Genomic DNA, 19,042 nt, shown 5'->3' with positions numbered 1-19,042 from the left:
CTCAGCACCCCTGCTCTGCCTTCATTTTCACAAAGAACTGTGAAGCTGTCGAAGATTGGGGATCTGGTCTTCTATTTCTTTTAATTTCAAGTGTTCAGGAGATGCCTTGCTTCCGTGAATATTTTTGCCCTATCTGTATTAATTCAATGCGCCGATACTACTAAGGCATGATAAGTCCGAAAATAAAAATAGAATTTTGATAAAATATTTACTACTTTTTGTCCAAATTTTAACTATTTTTATTATGGCCTGAGGAAATTTTATAGAACTAATACATTATCCATATTTTCCCTATTATTGTGTTTATTAGGTAAAATTGAATAGCATTAGTTAGGATAGAAAGTTTTGAATAATAAAACAGAATTGTAGAAAAGTTATTTATTTGTAATATTTAACAGAGCATAACAACATTATGATAGTGTAGTATAACGATATGTTACAGAATAGTTCTATGTTTAGACGATTTCATAAATTGCATTTAATTATGAAATTATATCGACTTTGTTTAATGAGCTGCTTAAACAGGACTGCTTCATAAAAATAATGTCTTTTGTAACTAGAAACTAATCAACTCACTTTTCAAGCACCACCATAATCATTTTAATCATATATATATTCGAGGAATAGTACATTCAAAATAAAAATATTTGTATTTCAAAAACATTAATTTTCACTTGTTAAAAAAACTGTTTTGAAAACATTCCTTCAATTGATTCAGTTGATGCGAAATTTACTGCTTGCCAAGGAGCTATCTCGCGTGTTCTGAACATATATAGTGTAAGTAGTTTTTAATAATTTATAATGTATTGTAATCTAAAATATAAAAAAATATTTCTTTGACAGTAATTATGATGCTATTTACAAAAATATTGCTTTTGCAGAGACCCTGATACATTTCAATAGATTATATACATAGACTACAGATTAATAGTGCGAGAGTGCCTATACTATACATTTAATATAAAAATAGCTTAAACATTTAAGCAACGACCCTTTTTTTCACCTCGGACCAAAGACATCAGCAGGCATCTCGGAAGATAATTGGCTCCGACCACAGGTTTACTTCTATAAGTCAACCAGTGCGTAGTTGTTGCTCGGGTATGTTAGGGTCTGCGGAGTGAGGTTATCTTCTCCGGATGATCGCCACCACATCATCCACTTTTGTTAAATGATTGTCTAAGGCATCTCACCCTGTATTCTAGAATCATTGCAGATAAGCAAAAGTCCTTCTGCGACTAATGAAATCAAACTTCTTTGCACAGTCCACATTTTACTTACGCTTCAGACTTATCTATGGAAGTAGATATGATTTAGTAACACATATGCTTTGCTTTATGAGAATTACGAAAACCTTACTACGAACAGTAGCACTTATTGGTCTTCCTATTTGCACATTAATTCATTGTAGTTTATATTTGGCATACATTACTTAAAGTTGATAAGTACTATTTTCCCTAGAATATTGTTAGCGGTAAGACTAACTAATATATATTATAAAGGAATGTATATTAATAATTTTGGCACTGTACATTGTATTATATTACAAAAATAACGGCGTATCGTTTCCAATTATAAATAAATTTATGAATTTATTTTTATAAATTCAGTCAAACACGTTAAAATTGTATCACAACATATCGGCTATGCCTTCATGAAACGTGTGTTCGTTTGGCATCGACTTGAGCAAGCTTGCTGGACGTATCAGACTATATCGCTCACACGGTTGAGGCTTTGGTGCCAATGTTCACGTCACTGGTGCCCGTGCGGGTGTGTCAAATGTAACAAGCAGTTAGTGTGTTCGTAATTCAAACAGAGAGATGTGGATACACGCGCACGTGATTTAGAACAGGTCGAGTCGCATGCGCGGTCAGAGCAGCGCGCTGGCCAGCACGATGCGCGGCGGCGGCGCGCGCGCGTGCGGCGCCTCCCACGCCAGCAGCAGGCCGCCCTCGTAGCTCGCGAACAGCACCTGCGAGTCGCTGCTGTACGCCAGGCTGCAACGAATTTTAATTAACTTTATTCTCTTCTGACACTTTATTTGATTTTAAATACGTGTACATTATAAACAAAAAAATATATAAAAAACTATATTTTATATTTATTGGTTGAGTATTAGAGTATTAGCCAAGCGCTCAAAACTATATGTGTAGAGCAAGTGCTGAGCCTTCCAAGCAATACCTGAGCAGCGGCGCGGGGGGCGCGGGCGCCGGCAGCGTGCGCGCGGGCCGCAGGTCCCAGCTGCTGTAGAGGCGCACCTCGCCGCTGCCCAGCCCGGCCGCGATGCAGTTCACGCTGGCGCCCTCCGGCGCGTTCGAGTAGCAGATGCACGTCACCACCTCCGGCACCTTCACGCTGCCTGTGGGGTCATACTCACAATCACTACCTAACACTTACAAACATAAGGTATTGGAAGAATGCTGAAGATAGAAAGAGAAAAAAATAAGTGCACAACCAAGAGAGTTATGCGAGATGGAGATGATATGAGAAGTTGATATTGGTAATATTTGGGTGTTGTTTTGAGGTAGCTGTTGTAAAAACCAATTTATGTACTTATATTGTAAAATTATTTATATTTAGAGAATATATAATACGTGTAATGTTATTTCCTATCAAAGTAAGGGACGACAGAAGCGAGGCGATGTATGGAAGGAGATAAAGTAAAAGAAATTGAAAGAGTTTGCGATGGTTAAAATATGAAAGAATGTGCGACACTGAGATGAGAACGAATATAAAAATAATATTTGAAAAATTAATTTTGTCAAAAAAGTACCTTCGATAGGGAGGTTCAAAAATAGGGGTGCTATAAAACTACCTAAACTTTCTCTTGTCAACCAGTTCAGTTTGTCACGAGCGTGCGTGTTGAAGACTACTCGAAGACGTATTTCGTTATGTTTTAGTGTTTTTTCAGTATCAAATAAATAAATCTTTTCAAATAACGGCCTTAATGTTAATCCGTATCAGTTGCAACGCATGTCTTTCACTTATCATCACTGACATACTTTACTTTTTATGATGAAAATGTTTTGTAATATTTAATTATTTATACGACATACGACGGATGACGTGTTCGGATGAAAAGGTGGCTTGAGACCTTAATCACAGACCTGAGTAGAAGTCATTTACAGTGTAGTAACACATGTCTACAGGTCTTAGCACACAAAATACTCGTATTTTTTAAGATTCCGAGATCCTATTGCACAAGTAAAATATTTATACACATATGTCCCAGTTTCTAGAATACTCGGTAATGTTAAAGTGAAAATACAATGACCTATAAGTCTATAGCCTATACCACACTCACCGACAAAACGGCCATTGACAGTGTGAACACGTATCAGCGATTGATACTTGTGGGTGGCGTCGTTCTCGTACACGTCGTTGGCGGTGTCGTCGGACGCATTCGGCTCGTCGCTTGCGTTTGCGTCGTCGTCGGCGTCGCGGTCGATCGGGTGGGGGGCGTTGCGGCGCGTGCGCAGCTCGTGCACGGTGGCCACGTCGGCGAGCGTCTCGCTGATGGCCACCTGCGTTATCGGCAGCCGATCCCGGTTCGGCAGAGTGCGGATGTATGTTAACCTATTCAAAAGAGAACGGTTTGTGTTTTTTTGTGATCAAGGTGTACATGGCGGCCACCACTGACCAAGGCGGTACACTCTCTGTGCCACATTAATCAGAGGCCCTTTTGTACTGCTGCTTCAACTGCTCCGCTTTGAGTAGATGATAAAGATCACCACCGTGTACCAGTAGGGTATATCTCAGCTCGATTCTAAGAAACCCAAAGTTACTGCCATTTCCATTGAAATTATGAAAACGCCTTAGGAATCGCGACCAGCAGATTGAAGAACGTTTATTTATATCATTACCATTTTCTCATTTCTGATTATTTCTCTCATCTCATTTCTGACAACACTGTATCAAAGTGTTTCCATTATATTCAATCACTGGAACTTAGTGCAGTTTTGCTAACAGCGCAGTAAGTCATCGTGTAATCGAATTGATCATAATTAACCCTTGTGTTTGAAAGCGTCCATTTGAAGTCACTTTCGTGGGAATGGAATAAGGCGAGAGGACCAGTAGAGTTGAGTATTAGGTAGAGAATGAGGTGTCACCGGTTGAGGTCCCAGAGGAGCAGCAGGCCGCTGGTGTCTGCGGAGGCGAGCAGCGCGGCGCGCGCGCACACGCAGAGCGCGGCTATGGGTGCGCGGTGCGCCAGCAGCTGCCGCACGCTGCAGCGCGTGCCGCCGCCCGCCCGCAGCGCCAGCACGCGCCCCGACGACAGCCCCACGAACGCCGCCCACGACCACGCGCCCACCGCGCACGATGTGCACACGCTCGTCACCTAACCATTTACTTGTTATGAATCTATATACCCATGAAGATATGGGAGTCAGCAGAAATACTGACGAATTGAAACAGTTCTCTTCATTAATATCATTTCAGTTGTGAGATGTCCATAGCTGGATATGGGCTGTTTGGCCAGACGCCAACGAGATGGGTAGCTGGACATCCACCGGAGATTCCTAGCACCTTCTGTTACCATGACTGCTTCCTTTCTCAACTACAGCAAAGCTGCACGAAACTTTAGTCCTAGCCTTTTATCATCAGTGGAGAACGTCGCAATTTTCACCTTGGTCGACGAGTGCAATTTGTTTACAACATGTAATTTAAAATTACAACTTACATCTAATGAAAAAAATAATTATTTTTATTGACAAAACTAATTGTTACTCTGTTGCAGTCACTCCATAGATAAATAAACATAAACATAATCCAGATACATTTTTAAGAATAGGTATGGACGGAAAAACTTTGAAAAGTGTTTATTTTGGAAAAGCAAATTGTATCAGATAATTATAATGTTAACGATATAGGATAAAGGCATAGTTCATCCCATTCGTAAAGGGAACTCGGGCATGCAGATGCGGCACCTGGTCGAGCGCGGGCACGTGCAGCAGCGGCTCGGCGGCGGCGTCGCGGCGCGTGCGCAGGCGTAGCGCGCCGTCTGCGTGCCCCCACCACAGCAGCGCCAGCCCGCCGCCTTCCCCTGCCACCACCACGTACACGCGTTATGTATAATCCGAGATTTTCGTTAAGCCACATTAAGACCAAGCCGATGAGTGTTGTCAGTGACGATATACGCATCCGAGACATGGTCGCTTGTAACGGCTCTTATAAAAAATGTCAAGGTATATATAAGAGAATAACGAAAAGGGCTACTCCGGAGTTTCGCTGCGAAATCGAATCAGAATTGAGGAAATCCGTAGAAGAACCAAGATCACCGACGAAGTTCGAAGAATTGCCCGTCTGAAATGGCAGTGGCCGTTGTGGCCGAAATTTATTGAGTGCAACACAAGGCCTCGCACCAGGTGCACAGAGAATATAGTCAAGGTTGCGGGAAGTCGCTGCGGGCGGATCTTTAGTTGAGGCCTATGTCTTGCAGTAAGCGTTTATCGACTAAAATGATTAATATTTGGAATAATTACATCGTTTTCGATTTTTTTTATTTTATAGTTATTCAGCTACTGAAACTATTTTATTTGTTTCGGCTCACAGTGCAGTCTTGGATGCGGAGTTGTACAAAATATCTGACACGTGGACAGGATTATGTGGGATTCCTATTCGGTAATACCAGTCCATGGTCGTCGTCTGCACTAGTACGCGGCTCCGATAGCTTCGTTCGAAACTCACCACAGGAGCTCTAGTGTTGTGTTGGTAAACAAAACTACTATCGAGGCGGCGGTAGTGGGCAGGTATCTCATATGACCCTGTCCTCCCTTAAAGACAGGTTATCTTGAATATCCGATAGATATTCCCGCCGAATTAAAAAATACGTTGTGTTTGTGCGCGCGCATACCGTAGGGCAGCGGCGCGGTATGCGCGGCGCAGGCGGCGGCGGCGCGCTGGTGCGGCGCGGGCAGCGGCACGAGGTGCGCCGCGCCCGCCGCCTGCCGCCGCGCGACCACCGCGGGCGCGCCCTGCGCCGGCGAGCCGCAGTAACGCCCCCAGCGCACGCCCGACACACCCGCCATCACCTCCGCCTGCCGATGCAAACAACCACCACTTTTACGTTTAGCCTTTCTTATATACATATTTGCCACAAATCTTGAAAATGAAAAATACCCTTATTATATGAGATCAGAAGAAACCTTCACTGAGTTTCTTGGTTTGTAATTTGTAATTTGATCACTACTTACCAATATATATTCTGTAGACATAGATGAATTAGTTTTCAAACATTTTTATAATCAGTGAAGTGACGGTACCTGCGCGTGGTGCGCGTGCGGCGCGTGCGGCGCGAGGTCGTGCGCGGCGTGCGGGTGCGGCGCGCGCAGCAGCTGGCGCGGCGCCTGCCCGTAGGTGCGCACCATGGCCTCGGCCGCCGTGCGGTCCACCTCGTCCTCGTGCGCGCTCGGGTCGAACCCGTAGTACGTCTGCGAACGTATTCGTCGCTTTACCTTTCAAGTTGGCTGGTAATCGAAAAATGATGTAATTGCATAGCGGATATTTCATTGTACACCTCATACTACCAACAGCCTCTACTGGAAATCTATAAGTAAGGCCTACATCCAGCGGTGGACATCTCACAGGTGTAATAATAATAATTACGTCGCATATAATTTTATTAGTTAATGATTGAGTCACTCCAGTACATGTTCAGGTAGGGTACTCACGCAAGCCGGGAACACGTTGATGGCGTCGACGGCGGGCTGGCCGGTCTGCTTGTAGCCGAACACGAGGTCGATCCAGAGCGGCAGGCGCTCGGTGACCAGCGGCGCCTCCAGCGCCTGCCGGTGCGCCAGCGTGAAGAGGCGCGCGTCCGCCGCCCAGCGCGGCAGCTCCACGTCGTCCACGCGCGCACCGCACTGCCGCACGCCCAGCTCCAGCCCTGGGTCCACGCATGTGCTCATATTAGCTCATCCTGTGCTTACTGTTCACTTGTCAACATTGCTGCACCGTTTACACAAGTTCAGGAAGCCAATTTGGCCGAGTATGTAAACATAAGTCGTTTATACTTGAACAATATTGAACGTGCTCACGTCGTCGGACTAGGCAACTGACTGCTGGCTGCAAACGAGCGGTAGCGGTGCCCGAATAATACCCGCATTGTTTTTGTGGTGAAAACACATCATACCCTGTTCCCTTTTTTTAATCAGTTACATTTTTAATTAGATTACAAGGTGCCAGAGAGCAGAAGGTGCTTATCCAAGACCTTTTTAAACCAAGATAAACTCAAGGAACACCTCTGGAGCTCGTTTCAAAATTTATTTTAGCAGGCGTGCAGTGGAGACAGTAAGGAAGGCAATGTTACAAGTTTAAATTTAAAATATCTTTATTAAGTACACATTTACAAGCACTTTTGCGCCATCGATTATAAATAGAAAGCTACCTTCAGCTCGGAATGCTGATCTACTGAGAAGACCCGCCCGAAAACTTAACAGTTGGTGTTTTTGAATGAAACTTTGCTGTACGTATACATTATAATATGAACTCTGTAAATAAGTTTCTCCATTTCAAACAGAGCTGATACCTACCTATTTCAAAGTAATATTGTTTCTAGCATTGGTTCGACGATGGCTAACACAATTCATTTATTGATTCATACGATTGTTGGTCACTCACCTTCGTTGTTGTAGAACATCTCGGGCAGGTAGAAGAGCTCCGGGATGAGCTCCTTGACGTCCGTGGGTGAGTCCTTGGTGATGAGCCGCCACGTGGTCGCCAGCGAGTGGAACGTGCGGTCCGGCATGTCAAAGTTGTTGTCTGCAAGGGATTACTTAATTAAAATAAATTGAAAAAGCATCGAACTATCTGGCTCGAAGGATCACAAAATATAGACTGAAGAACTGTGATACGGGGAGATTGAGATACATTATTACCTGTTAATCCACTTATTTCATTGGTTACTAACAACAAGATCTCGCTCTTATGGCGATAATTCTTTTTTGAACTGACGTGGCGATTTTGTATTGAAGTGAATGCCATAGACTATAATGTAAAAACAATTATTGAAAATTATACTGTTGTAGGAACCGGAAAACTCTCAATGAATCAAATAAAGGCATATTTCTGGTTAATATTGCACAGTTTTTTTAGAAGTAATGATGTGTAAACGCATGTTTGACGTACCTTGATAGTTGAGAAAGAGTTCTGTGAAGGGCGGCATGCGCACCAGGTAATGTAGCACGCCGCCTGAGTTGGAGTAAAGCGAGGCGTAGTGATGCGGCTGCCGCGACAGCAGCGGGCTGCAGCCCTCGCGCCGCGCCATCTTCAGGTCCTGCGCCCCAACGCAAACTCACTATTATAAATGCGACCACACTTTCCCATCAAGTTGGTTAATTACTTCTTTGTGCGCGGTCTGTTTACTTCAACTTAAGAGTTGTGAAAAGCGTGTGAGGTCCCACTCACGTTGTAAGTGTTTATGTAATGCTGCTCCCTGTTCTTGTTATGCACGGCCATGGGCTTGCTGAGGTCGCGGAAGGAGGCCGGATCGTTCAGGTCGAGGATCTTGGAGGTGTAGTCGGCGATGATGAAGGGCAGCACCGGGTACTGCATCAGGTCGTTGTAGGAGCGGCCCGCGAGCCCGTTTAGTGCCATCAGGTATTCCCAGTTGGTGATGGTGCCGTTGCGCCACTGGTTCATCACTTCCGAAAGACTCTCTTGTTCGGTCCTGTAACATTGTGTTGGTTGACTTTAAAAAAAAATGACTAAGCACAGATCACATTAAATGTTCTGGATTGTTAGAGTGAACATGTTGTTTATGATAGCGTCAACGGTGCCGGCTTCACCTGCACGACATTTTAGTATCGTTGTTTGTAACTTTTGAAAGGTGTGAGGAGTACCTGTTGGGCAGGTGCGCAGCGTCAAGAGCGCGCAGGAAGGCGTCGCGCTCGTTGGCGGCGGCAAAGGCCAGCAGGTGCGCGTGCCCCGACAGCAGGAACAACTCTGCGGCGCGCTCCTGCAAGCACCAGCGGCGCGGGCACACGCGCGCCACGCTGCTCAGCGCCCAGCACTGCGCTGCACACGACTCCGCCCCGCCGCTACCCTCCTCCTCCCCGCCCGGGCACTCCGGTACGAAGTGGATGTACCTGCACAAGATAACTGATTTAAATCCAAAATGTCTATATTCAATTATGCACGATTTTTACACACGATTCAGTTATTAAATATTAGAGATTATAAATAGTAAGCTATCATTACCTCGGAATAAGGATCCGCCGAGAAGAGCCGGCTGGTAATTTAACAATTTTATGGTGCAACACGGTGTATTATGTTAATATTGTAATGTCAACCATGTAAATGCGTCAACAAACTAAGTTTCACACTTTTCGGTCTACTAAAAACTCTAAATGATACAAAAATCTACGCATATGAAGTGTTCAGTACGTTTCATATACGTAGATTTTTCATCATGATATCTCTAGAACCATAGGGCTTGGAGACTTGGAATTTGGTTGGAATATTCCTTTCACCGAGTAGATGTAGGCTAGGTTAGATAGGATTTTACGGAATTGAGTCCGAGAAGGCATTCATTATAATAATTTACAACTATAGCCTTTATATCGCACAGCTAGCTGTATTATTTAAGTATAAGAATTTTTTTTTCCTACAGCAGCTCACTTTGATTTTAGTTTGCGCAAAACAAAATCAGAATTATAGATGTTTAAGTAATCAAAAATGGTTTCAAAAATGGAATATCACGTAATTATTAATGAGCACGCGCATGGAACCGACCGGTCGCTGAGCAGCAGCTCGCCGTTGGTCTCGCTGTCGACGGTGACGTGGTGCACGCGCGCCATGAACGCCACGCTCTCGGTGGGCTGCAGGCGCGCCGTCAGCCCGCCGTGCCGCGCGCCGCCCAGCAGTGGGCCCAGCACGCCGCGCAGCGGGCCCGCCTGCCAGCCCGCCTCTGTTACAAATATAAATAAAATTTAAATAAATTTACAGTATCAAAGCTTTAATAAATATACATATTATAAATACAGCCGATTATAGGGAAACAGACATTTATTCCTTCAATTAGGCTTCGATGCTAGTATGTTATATTGTAAATTAGCAACTGACCGGCCTTGTGTCGCGCGTGCGGCTGAAGGCAGCGCGCCGGAATGCGCAGGTGCGCTCGACGCAAGCGCACGCGCACGCGGCCCGGGCCCTCCGTGCTGTCCAGCTGCCAGGCCGCCGGCCAGCCGCGCGGGTTGTGCCACACGCCTGCGGAACCACCATACTGTTACAACTGTGCTACAGTAGCGATTTCTCTCAACCACATTTAATCTATACGATGTAAAATTCAGAAAAATAAATAACATTTATTTTTTACCGTCACCTGTAATATCCTTTCATTACTCGTAGGGGTGACCTGCCATATTTGTTTATTTTAAAGAAACAGTAATTTTTACTTTAACAACAACCTTAACCTAATTAGTATATACATGAAAGTGTCAATTGTTACCGGGCTGGTGCTTTATTACTGCAATGTATTAGGCCTTTATTATGCGTGTATTCTTCTTAGAATAACCTACGGCTAAGTGTTGTGCTATGTAACTATCACTGCTACATTATTTTCATACTTTGTTCTTAATTTTTTTGTTTATTTAAGCAGCAAAACGTAGATGTTAGTCTAGCAGCCAGTGTGTGTGCGCATGCTCACCGCGCTCGTGCGTGTGCGCGTCGAGCAGGCGCGCCCAGCGCTGCGCGGCGGCGGCGGCGGAGGCGTGGCTACGGCGCAGGTGCTCCAGGAAGGTCTTGCGCTCGGCGTTCTGGGCCTCCACGACGCGCCGCGTCACCGCCATCGCGCTCTCCGTGCAGCGCGCCGCCAGCGCCTCCCGCGCGAACACCGCCCTGTGCGACCCCAAATACCATTATGGACGGACTTTACGCGTTTTTAAAAACTACGACATTAAATCGTTTAAATATACTTACAACCATATTAATAAGTAACAAAGATGTGTTAAAATACATAACTGATATTCTGTCAGGTACCAAAGTCGATAAGATCACAGTAAATTCTTTTGTAGTACTTGAAACTAAGGAGTCGGTGAGAGGCGTTGCAACGAGCCTTACATACTGTATTATTAAATTGTTCTGTAAAATCAAAGTGACCATGTAAACACCAAGATGAAACCCTCGACTTATGACGCGCTTATCTATTTATTTATTGCGGGCCACTGCTAATTACTATCATGTATTATATTACTATAATGTAGTTTCTAAATTATCACGCAATAAAATTAAAAATGTCTTTAAAATAAATTCGTAAAAAATCCCATCATAGAATAATATTTTTGCATACGTTTAAGACGTCATCAGACGTCATGATTGCCCCCCCCCCCCCCACTAGTCTAGACCTTAATCCTTTGTATTATTAAATAAGACATATTTAGGAGGCTAAAGTGTTTGTTAGACCTCATAAATCTGGATAGCTTGAACTCGTCTTTGAAAAAATAGTAACTATGAATTAAACGAGTGCACAAGACACGAACGCACTTGCCGACCGCGGCGCGCTGCCGGTTTCCATTGTTGCTCTTGGCCCAGCGCTCCTCGTCGTCCGCGAGGAAGCGCTCGGCCTCCGCGTGCAGCATGTCGCAGGGCAGACGCTCGGCCAGGCCGGCCTGCGTGGCCACGGCCCACCCTCGGGCCCAGTCGGTGATGGCCAGCTCCACGCCCGCGCCCTCCGCTGCATGGATGTGTTGCAGCATGATCAGCAGGTACACCGCCAGCTGCAAGCCGAAATTAGTAGTACCATCATCAGCCTTGTACTCTTGGGTTATCAACGTTTAACGTGAGTCAGAAAGAGTGTCTAATAGGATCCGTAACCATTGAGCCCAGTACTGGGACTTGTACTGACGTGGACGGTGCCTAATAAAGTATCAAAATATATAACATCAACCGTAGCGGAGAGTACTAACGAAGCTGCCAACTGGTTCATGTGTTTTTGAATGTTTGTGTTCATCATACTGACACCACTGAGAATGCGGTAGGAAAAAGGTTTTTATGAAATGATAACCATAAATGGTCTCTATTACTTTTCACACTGTTGTGGCACTACCTTGCGCATCGTGGTGGGGTCTTTAGGTGCGAGGTGTGCGAGCGCAGTGCGCGGCGCCCGGTACAGCGCGCGCAGCAGGGCGGGCTGCAGCGCACGCGCGCCCTCCGCCGGCCCCGCCGCCCACCAGAACAGCTCCTGCAGCTGCGCGGCACACTCTGCTCCCCACCCCGCCCACCACTTGGCGCGCTGCTCTCCAGTACCACTAGCACCTGTATATTTTTTCATTTTGTTACATTTTACCTATGCAATGCACAAGAATTCATCGAATTTCTACATCTCTTTGAATTTGCTGTGTTTCCAACTAGAACAGGCATAGTAAAGCGACTCTTAGTAAAACAAATTTCGATTCATTATAACTGGCAAAATAACTGACTTATTGTTTTGAAATAGTTTTATAATACATACATTTAAATACGCTCTTCTGAGATTAATAGGGAATAACATCTCTTATATAACTATAACCGTGGAAACTTTTTATTAAGCATGTCTTTGTCTTAAAGAGCAGGATCAACGGTGTGTTGTTCGAGAAGATAAGTGAGCGCTGACCCAGCAGGAGCGTGTCGAGCAGTCGCCGGAAGAGCGGCTCGTCGTCGCGCAGCGGGGCGCGCGGCGAGCGTGCCAGCAGGAAGGCGAGCGCGCGCGAGAGCGTGCCGCTGTAGCGCGCGCTCAGCTCGGCCCGCGCGCGGCCTCCCTCCGCGCCGCCCAGCACTGCGCCCACAACAATGCCTTAGTGTATTCCTTCTTTTCAATATGAACACATCGTGTAGGGAAAGTCATGAAACTAAATGTTTTTTTGTGTTAATTTATGGTAAAGGTCAAAGTCCAGCAGTGGAGTCTTACGGCGAAAATTTCGGGCAAGTTGCTTACTTTGTATATAGTCAAAGCTAGTAATTTCATATGTTCCAGTATACTTTTTTAGATCAAGACATTTTATTGAAAATGACTTGCGCTATGAGATCAGATGTCACTTCAAAGGAAAATGTTCAATTCGGCCATATTTTTAGGACATTAATTAAAGAGGATTAAATTGCTTATTAAAAAAAATGAATGAAAACAAAAACTAAAAATACAGATTTGATTTACATAGATGTTAGTGTTATGAACAATAATACAATGTCTACACAATACGCTAATACGTATAATAAAACAAGTTCAATATTATAGGCACATAATGATATAGTTTTTGTAATTTCAGTGTACGATGAGAAGTTGCTGACCATTTGCGAAGTAATTGGTGTGTTTAGTGTGCGCGGCGTAGCAGTGGTCGAGGCGCGCCTCCAGGTGGTCGAGCTGCGCCGCGAACAGAGCGCCCTCGGCCGCGCGCGCCAGCCGCCGCACCGCCCCAGCGCGCCGCCCGCGCGCCGCCGCCGCCACGTACCGCACCAGCAAGTGCACGTCCACCACCGTCTGCGGGAACCGCACGCTACACTAGCAGCCTTCTGAACGACTTTGCCTTCATGTCTTTAAAAGCAAGTTATAACAATACCAGCATTCGGATTTGTAAGATCGGTCGAACTTTCTCGAAAATGTTATAAAGAGACCTTGTAAATCAAATTAATAAAACGAGATAACAATATATTTCGCATAAGGATGCGGAACAGCTGCCGTAATCACAGCTGTTCTGCCACTAACACGCGACTAAGATGAAGCTCGGAAGAAATAGTGGCAACGGGTGGCTCATTCCATTAACTCTAATTTTTAGCATTTGAGGGAGAATAGCGCTCAGTGTGTTCAGGCTTCAAGTATGGTCTTCACCATCCACTAAAGAGAACCCGAGGAGGATAGACCCGGAGAGTTTTTGTGTTACTGTGACACAGAAGGGTTGTTGAAGGCAGTGTTGCGGAGATTTATTTGTTTGTATACCTGCATGCTGTGGTTGTTGGCGAGCGCCTTCACAACCACCTTGTTGAGCAGCTCGCACAGGTCCTCCACCAGCAGCTCGCGGCCCTCGAACTCGGCGTCCATGAGCCCCACGTCGCGGATGCAGCGCGCGACCACCTCCGGCAGCGCAACCTCGGTAATCGCTTTTAGAGATACCTGCGAAACGGCGCACATTAAGTAGCGTACAACTTTCAGTGCTGATAGAAAAAATATCGATATGATTGACAGTAAAATACATTCAATTAGCTATAATCATGGATTGGCTATGTATATGTTCTATAAGTGGACCGTCAAACGACAAACGACCTTGTTGAGATTCTTGGAAGGTCGACGTCTTACTGCTGTACGATGTCCTGCTCAGAAGCCATACGTGCGAGCGAGCGGCATGCCGGTGGGCGGTACCTTGTGCACGAGGCGACGCAGCAGCAGCGCCACGTGGTGCGCGAGCGGCACGGAGTGCAGGCAGGCGGGCAGCAGCGCGAGCAGCGGCGCGCCGCGCTGGGCGGCGTCCTCGCCAATGTCCAACCAGATGTCGTCCTACAAAGGACACCAGCGAACTCGATGTTACGTGAAGACAAAAATGCTCTTAAAGGTTTATGCTCGTGAAACACTATGTGACGCACTGAAATAAACCTTCATTGGTCCTTCATCACACTATAAAGCGAACTCAGTGGTTAACTCGTAGTGGTATAGTAAAGCTGTCGCATTGTAGGTGAAGTTGGAACTCTTCAAGCATAGTATATAAGACACTGGAGCACAACAAGACAACAACCGATGCCTGGTTCTATTGAAGCGAAATTCCTTATAACTGTCTCTTCCCGTTAAGGTAAAAAAATGAAAAATCCTTTAGAAACATCTTCCAGGAGTGCTGCTAATGGAATTTCTAGAATAAACGGACTCCTCTTTATTTTGGGTAAAGCATAGGCCCTTAAGCGGTACCGCCCTTGTTGGACGTTGAATTTTTAAAGGAGACTATGGCGAGTCCAACGTTAAATAAGAGGAGTTAAGAAATATCTCTATTTTCATGAGAAATAGTATATCTAGTAGTCGTGGTTAACTTATTAGTATATTTTTACGAAGAGTCCATATTCTATAAGAGGAGAAAGAGAGTGAGAATAGTTGTAACAACATGTTACGAGAATCACAAACAGAGCATCGTTTTGGAATGTGGTGCAACTTATGACTCAATCTCTGGTTGTTTTCTTTAAAAAAGGAGTTCAATTCTGGTTGTTCAATTTAAAAAAGGAGCATTGTGACATACGTGGAGCTGGTCCTCCAGCGGCACGTCGCACTTGGTGAGCAGCGCCGCGCACGCCGTCGCCAGCTCCCACGACCCGGGGTACAGGGATATCTGCAAATTGAATATAATTACTGTGCTTTTTGTTTCATTAAACATTACATCGCATTTGCACTGACAGCGAATTACAACCCTGTGCACTTTTTGAAGACTTTGACTATTCCATGTTTTATCACTGATTTCATTCTGGTATAAAAATTAGCTTTTACACTCTAAACTTTATACGGGTAACTGTGGTTAAATAAATATGTATTTTGTGTAAAATTGTAATGTTTTTTTTCACATTTATCTTATTTAGCATCTAATATGAACAAATATATACGATGTGATTTTGTATATTTATATTATAAGTATAAAAGCTATGGGTGATTAGTATAGATCATTTGCCACAAAAAGAACACAATAAAAATGTAATAACAAAAGACTTTGTACTAGATTTACTACCAGAAGATATTTACCTGACAAATTCGAATAAAAAAAATGAAAAATGTTATACATTTCAGAGTGATAGCTTTATACTATAACAGAAACTAGATAATTCGTAGTAGGTGTAAAATATTTAAAGCTTTTAGTCGACAAATAGACTGTACATTCACCCCTTTAAAAGCCTCTATACTTATAATCAATGAACATGTATATAGCTATTAGAGAGGCAATAGCTTGAGTGCGTGTCGTGTGCGCTTGCTGCGCGTGCGCACCTGATCGGCGAGGTGCATGTAGTAGTGGCCGGCGGCGGCGGTGGCGAGCAGCGCATGCGGCGCGCGGCGCTGCAGCGCGCACACGCAGCGCACGACGGCCGCGCGCACGCACGCCGTGCGGTGGTTGGCCAGCACCACCAAGTTCTCCGCCTGCACCGGCCCGCAGACCGCCTGCTGCGATCGACACAACGCTTTAACAAATGAACACAACGTGCACATCTCCTGACTGCGGCTTGTCGGTGGTACCTTCGCCAGTAAGTTTTCGGGCAGCGCCGCCAGAGAGTCCCGTAACAGCAGTAGCAGTCCGGCACACGCGGTCCAGCCGGGCTCCGCCCCCGCGCGCACCCGCCGCTACACAAAGTCATTGATTTTTTACAAATATTCCAATTACATGCAGATACATTATTATTAATAAGAGTTATGTTTCTTTAGACTTAATATACCCATTGTTTTGTAGTTTTTTTTTTGTTCGGAATCTGCTGCTATTGCAATGTGCGCAGCCTAAGACCTCATATAGAGTAGCGAAGCTCGTGAGCACCCGGGGGAACCTTTTCATTTGTTTTGAAACTTAATAGCGCATCATTTGTATTAAAACACCATGTGACCGCCGACCTGCTGGTAGATGCCGCCGGTGTACAGCTCGACGGTGGTGTGCCGCAGCTCGTCTTCGTCCACCAGCACGTAGCCGTTGAACGCCTCCGTGCCCGCTGCGCCTGGCCACGCCAACCGTGTCGTTATACATGGTGATAAGTTATACGTGCAAAAGCTTTAAACGAGTGAATGTAATAATTGTGTAATGTATACCCTATATACCAAACAACCGTAATGATAATAAAGTAAGAAATATCCTTTTGAAAATTCAATTGTTTTGAACATATTAAAATTATTTATTGTTTACTATCTGACAAATCGAATTTAATATACAAAACGAATTAATATAACATATTATAGAATGATTACTTTATACAGGATGATTAAGTTAGGTTAAAAACTTTGTACCATAATTTGAGCTACAAGTAAAGCGCGAGAATTCTGCGCAAAACCAAGCTAGCTAGTCAAAAACAATCAAACGTAATTTATCATCCATCTAGCTTAAAACCATGCGCTATAACGAACAGATAAGGGTACGTTTCCCACTTATTGGCAAATTTGCCCACGCGTCCACCCATTGAATTAAAATCAATTAGCGCGGTGTTGTAACGCTCACCTACAGCGTTCCCGTTGAGCTGACCGGCCTTCCCGTTTTCTTTCCTGTAACAAAAGAACCATTTTATTAATAGGAACTGTGGATAACACAAGTTTAAGCTGGTTTCTCGATTAAAGTTGAATTTAGTACACAATTGTATAAACAGAAATTTAGTTAAAGGGAGAAAGAGAAAGCAATAGAATGCAGGAGAAAAAACAAGTCCAAACTTTCTGTGACATATTAATTCTAAAACAACCAATATCCACTACCTGCCCTCTTTTATCTGTGCGTTGATGATGCTCTTCATCTCTTTGGTGGAATGCGGGCCGTCGTCGGTGCCGCTGTCCGCGCCCGCGTGCTCGGCGGCGAGAGGGGAGTTCCCGTTGGAAGGCGGGGCCTGCAGCGACGCGCGCCGCTCCTCGACCACCTCGTCGATGGCTAGGGTGCTGAATGTCCTGTTCAGCTTGTATTCCTTGCTCTTGCGTTTGTTGATGAACGTGAGAAAATTGAATTCGCTCGCCTCCGGCGTTTCCGCGGTCAGCAGGAAGTAGAAGTTGGCTCGAGAATGTGTGACGAAAGTGTCACTCGCCTGGAGGACAGTAAACATGTTAAATAAAATACTTCGTTGAGTGTTCTTCTTTATTTAAGACAAGTTAGTGATGGACACCTGGTGCATTAGCAGCAAAAAGTCGCAGAGGAGCGCCAGGTGGCAGAGCAGAGGAGGTGTGCCCATGAGCGCGCGCACCAGCTCCACCAGGCTGTTGCTCGCTGATGTGCTCAGCGGCCCGCTGTCTGAGTTAAGGAAACGTTCCTGCAAAACAAACAGTCTGTTAATAGAGTGAGAGGATAGAAAACAATCACTTCACGGTGAACAACTTCACCGGCATCAGCGTTTCTTCAAGGAAACTGGGTCAGTGTGTGATGTGAGCAACATTACAATATAATATACAAACTGTACCTCTTTCTCCTATACAGCATAATACAAAGTATTTTTTAAGCGTTGCTTTGAATCGAGGGTTTAAAGTTAAGGTGCAGCTTAGTAGCAAGTGAGACCTTGCAGGCGAGCAGCAGGTGACGCAGCAAGTCGGCGCGCGCCGCTTGCTGCTGGTTGAAGGCGCGGCGCGGGCCGTCGCGCAGCAGTGCGCAGATGGCTTCCAGCGCCAGCGCCCACAGCGACCCGTCCTCCGTCACCTCGCCGCCCTCCACCTCCCAAGTCACCTGGCCCCACACGAACAACACAAATATGTCAGAAGAATTCTAGACTTTTACACAAATGATATTTAAAATAATACAGAAACTAAAAAATAAAATAAGTTAGGTACAGTTAAGTGTGAGATAATGCTCTACAGAGTTGATGCTGACAATCATTTCGGCGTTAGATTTGAAACATCGCGAGAGATTTGCTGGCATCGTTTTTATAGAGCTTTGTCTTTATCATACAAAGTTTGCTTATTGTGACAGACAAGGACAACGCTTTTAAAAAACCGAACCCATCTCGATGTATATGTGATAAATCAGTACCACAGTTAGACGGCTGATTTAAGGTAATATAATCTTTCATTAATAGTCAAACAACTAATGGCAATAGCTTGATAACTAACTCTCTACGTCTACGTAAAATAGAAATCTCGAGCATGCTAATTTATATTTTTTATTCTCGACACAATATCGTTTAAAGCGATCACTGTACCATGAGAAGAATACTAGAAGAGTTCGATTTCACAGAAACTTGAATCAGATCGATTTCTCCTGTAAGTCAACCTACAAGTCACAGCAAACAGACGGGGTTTTTGTGGTCACGTACAATATTATTAATATAGTAATTAGAGCAAATCTTTTTCAAGTTCAATTGTCAGTTTATAATTGTCAAACTTTATTAGGATATTTTTGCAAGTTTTTGTTTTCCGTACTTCTTAACTGTATTTATTACAAGATAATTT

The 19,042-nt window shown here is 44.7% G+C and overlaps 1 protein-coding gene across 1 annotated transcript in view; it reads right to left on the bottom strand.

Annotated features, from left to right (window-relative positions):
* Positions 1 to 404: 404 nt before the first annotated feature.
* Positions 405 to 19,042, bottom strand: part of mv (lysosomal-trafficking regulator mauve) — a 40,734-nt gene continuing 22,096 nt past the window's right edge. Inside the window, exons 17-45 of the mRNA XM_068776612.1 lie at positions 18,156 to 18,320; positions 17,770 to 17,913; positions 17,372 to 17,691; positions 17,124 to 17,167; positions 16,529 to 16,629; positions 16,163 to 16,267; positions 15,917 to 16,090; positions 15,183 to 15,272; positions 14,324 to 14,458; positions 13,904 to 14,077; positions 13,258 to 13,447; positions 12,587 to 12,748; positions 12,041 to 12,249; positions 11,479 to 11,711; positions 10,643 to 10,833; positions 10,060 to 10,203; positions 9,730 to 9,904; positions 8,838 to 9,083; positions 8,404 to 8,665; positions 8,125 to 8,272; positions 7,618 to 7,758; positions 6,669 to 6,883; positions 6,261 to 6,428; positions 5,852 to 6,035; positions 4,926 to 5,041; positions 4,107 to 4,336; positions 3,302 to 3,573; positions 2,179 to 2,356; positions 405 to 1,994 (exon numbers count right to left, since the gene is read on the bottom strand). Coding sequence (XP_068632713.1) covers positions 1,868 to 1,994; positions 2,179 to 2,356; positions 3,302 to 3,573; positions 4,107 to 4,336; positions 4,926 to 5,041; positions 5,852 to 6,035; positions 6,261 to 6,428; positions 6,669 to 6,883; positions 7,618 to 7,758; positions 8,125 to 8,272; positions 8,404 to 8,665; positions 8,838 to 9,083; positions 9,730 to 9,904; positions 10,060 to 10,203; positions 10,643 to 10,833; positions 11,479 to 11,711; positions 12,041 to 12,249; positions 12,587 to 12,748; positions 13,258 to 13,447; positions 13,904 to 14,077; positions 14,324 to 14,458; positions 15,183 to 15,272; positions 15,917 to 16,090; positions 16,163 to 16,267; positions 16,529 to 16,629; positions 17,124 to 17,167; positions 17,372 to 17,691; positions 17,770 to 17,913; positions 18,156 to 18,320 — 5,043 coding nt within the window. The 3' untranslated portion in view covers positions 405 to 1,867. The remainder of the gene's footprint in view (positions 1,995 to 2,178; positions 2,357 to 3,301; positions 3,574 to 4,106; positions 4,337 to 4,925; positions 5,042 to 5,851; positions 6,036 to 6,260; positions 6,429 to 6,668; positions 6,884 to 7,617; positions 7,759 to 8,124; positions 8,273 to 8,403; positions 8,666 to 8,837; positions 9,084 to 9,729; positions 9,905 to 10,059; positions 10,204 to 10,642; positions 10,834 to 11,478; positions 11,712 to 12,040; positions 12,250 to 12,586; positions 12,749 to 13,257; positions 13,448 to 13,903; positions 14,078 to 14,323; positions 14,459 to 15,182; positions 15,273 to 15,916; positions 16,091 to 16,162; positions 16,268 to 16,528; positions 16,630 to 17,123; positions 17,168 to 17,371; positions 17,692 to 17,769; positions 17,914 to 18,155; positions 18,321 to 19,042) is intronic.

This window comes from Battus philenor, unplaced genomic scaffold (genome assembly GCF_028537555.1).
Source record: "Battus philenor isolate CCGP_79_NKW_IND1 unplaced genomic scaffold, ilBatPhil1.0.hap1 SCAF_12, whole genome shotgun sequence".
NCBI lineage: Eukaryota > Metazoa > Arthropoda > Insecta > Lepidoptera > Papilionidae > Battus > Battus philenor.
This window is presented reverse-complemented; position numbering and strand designations above follow the sequence as displayed.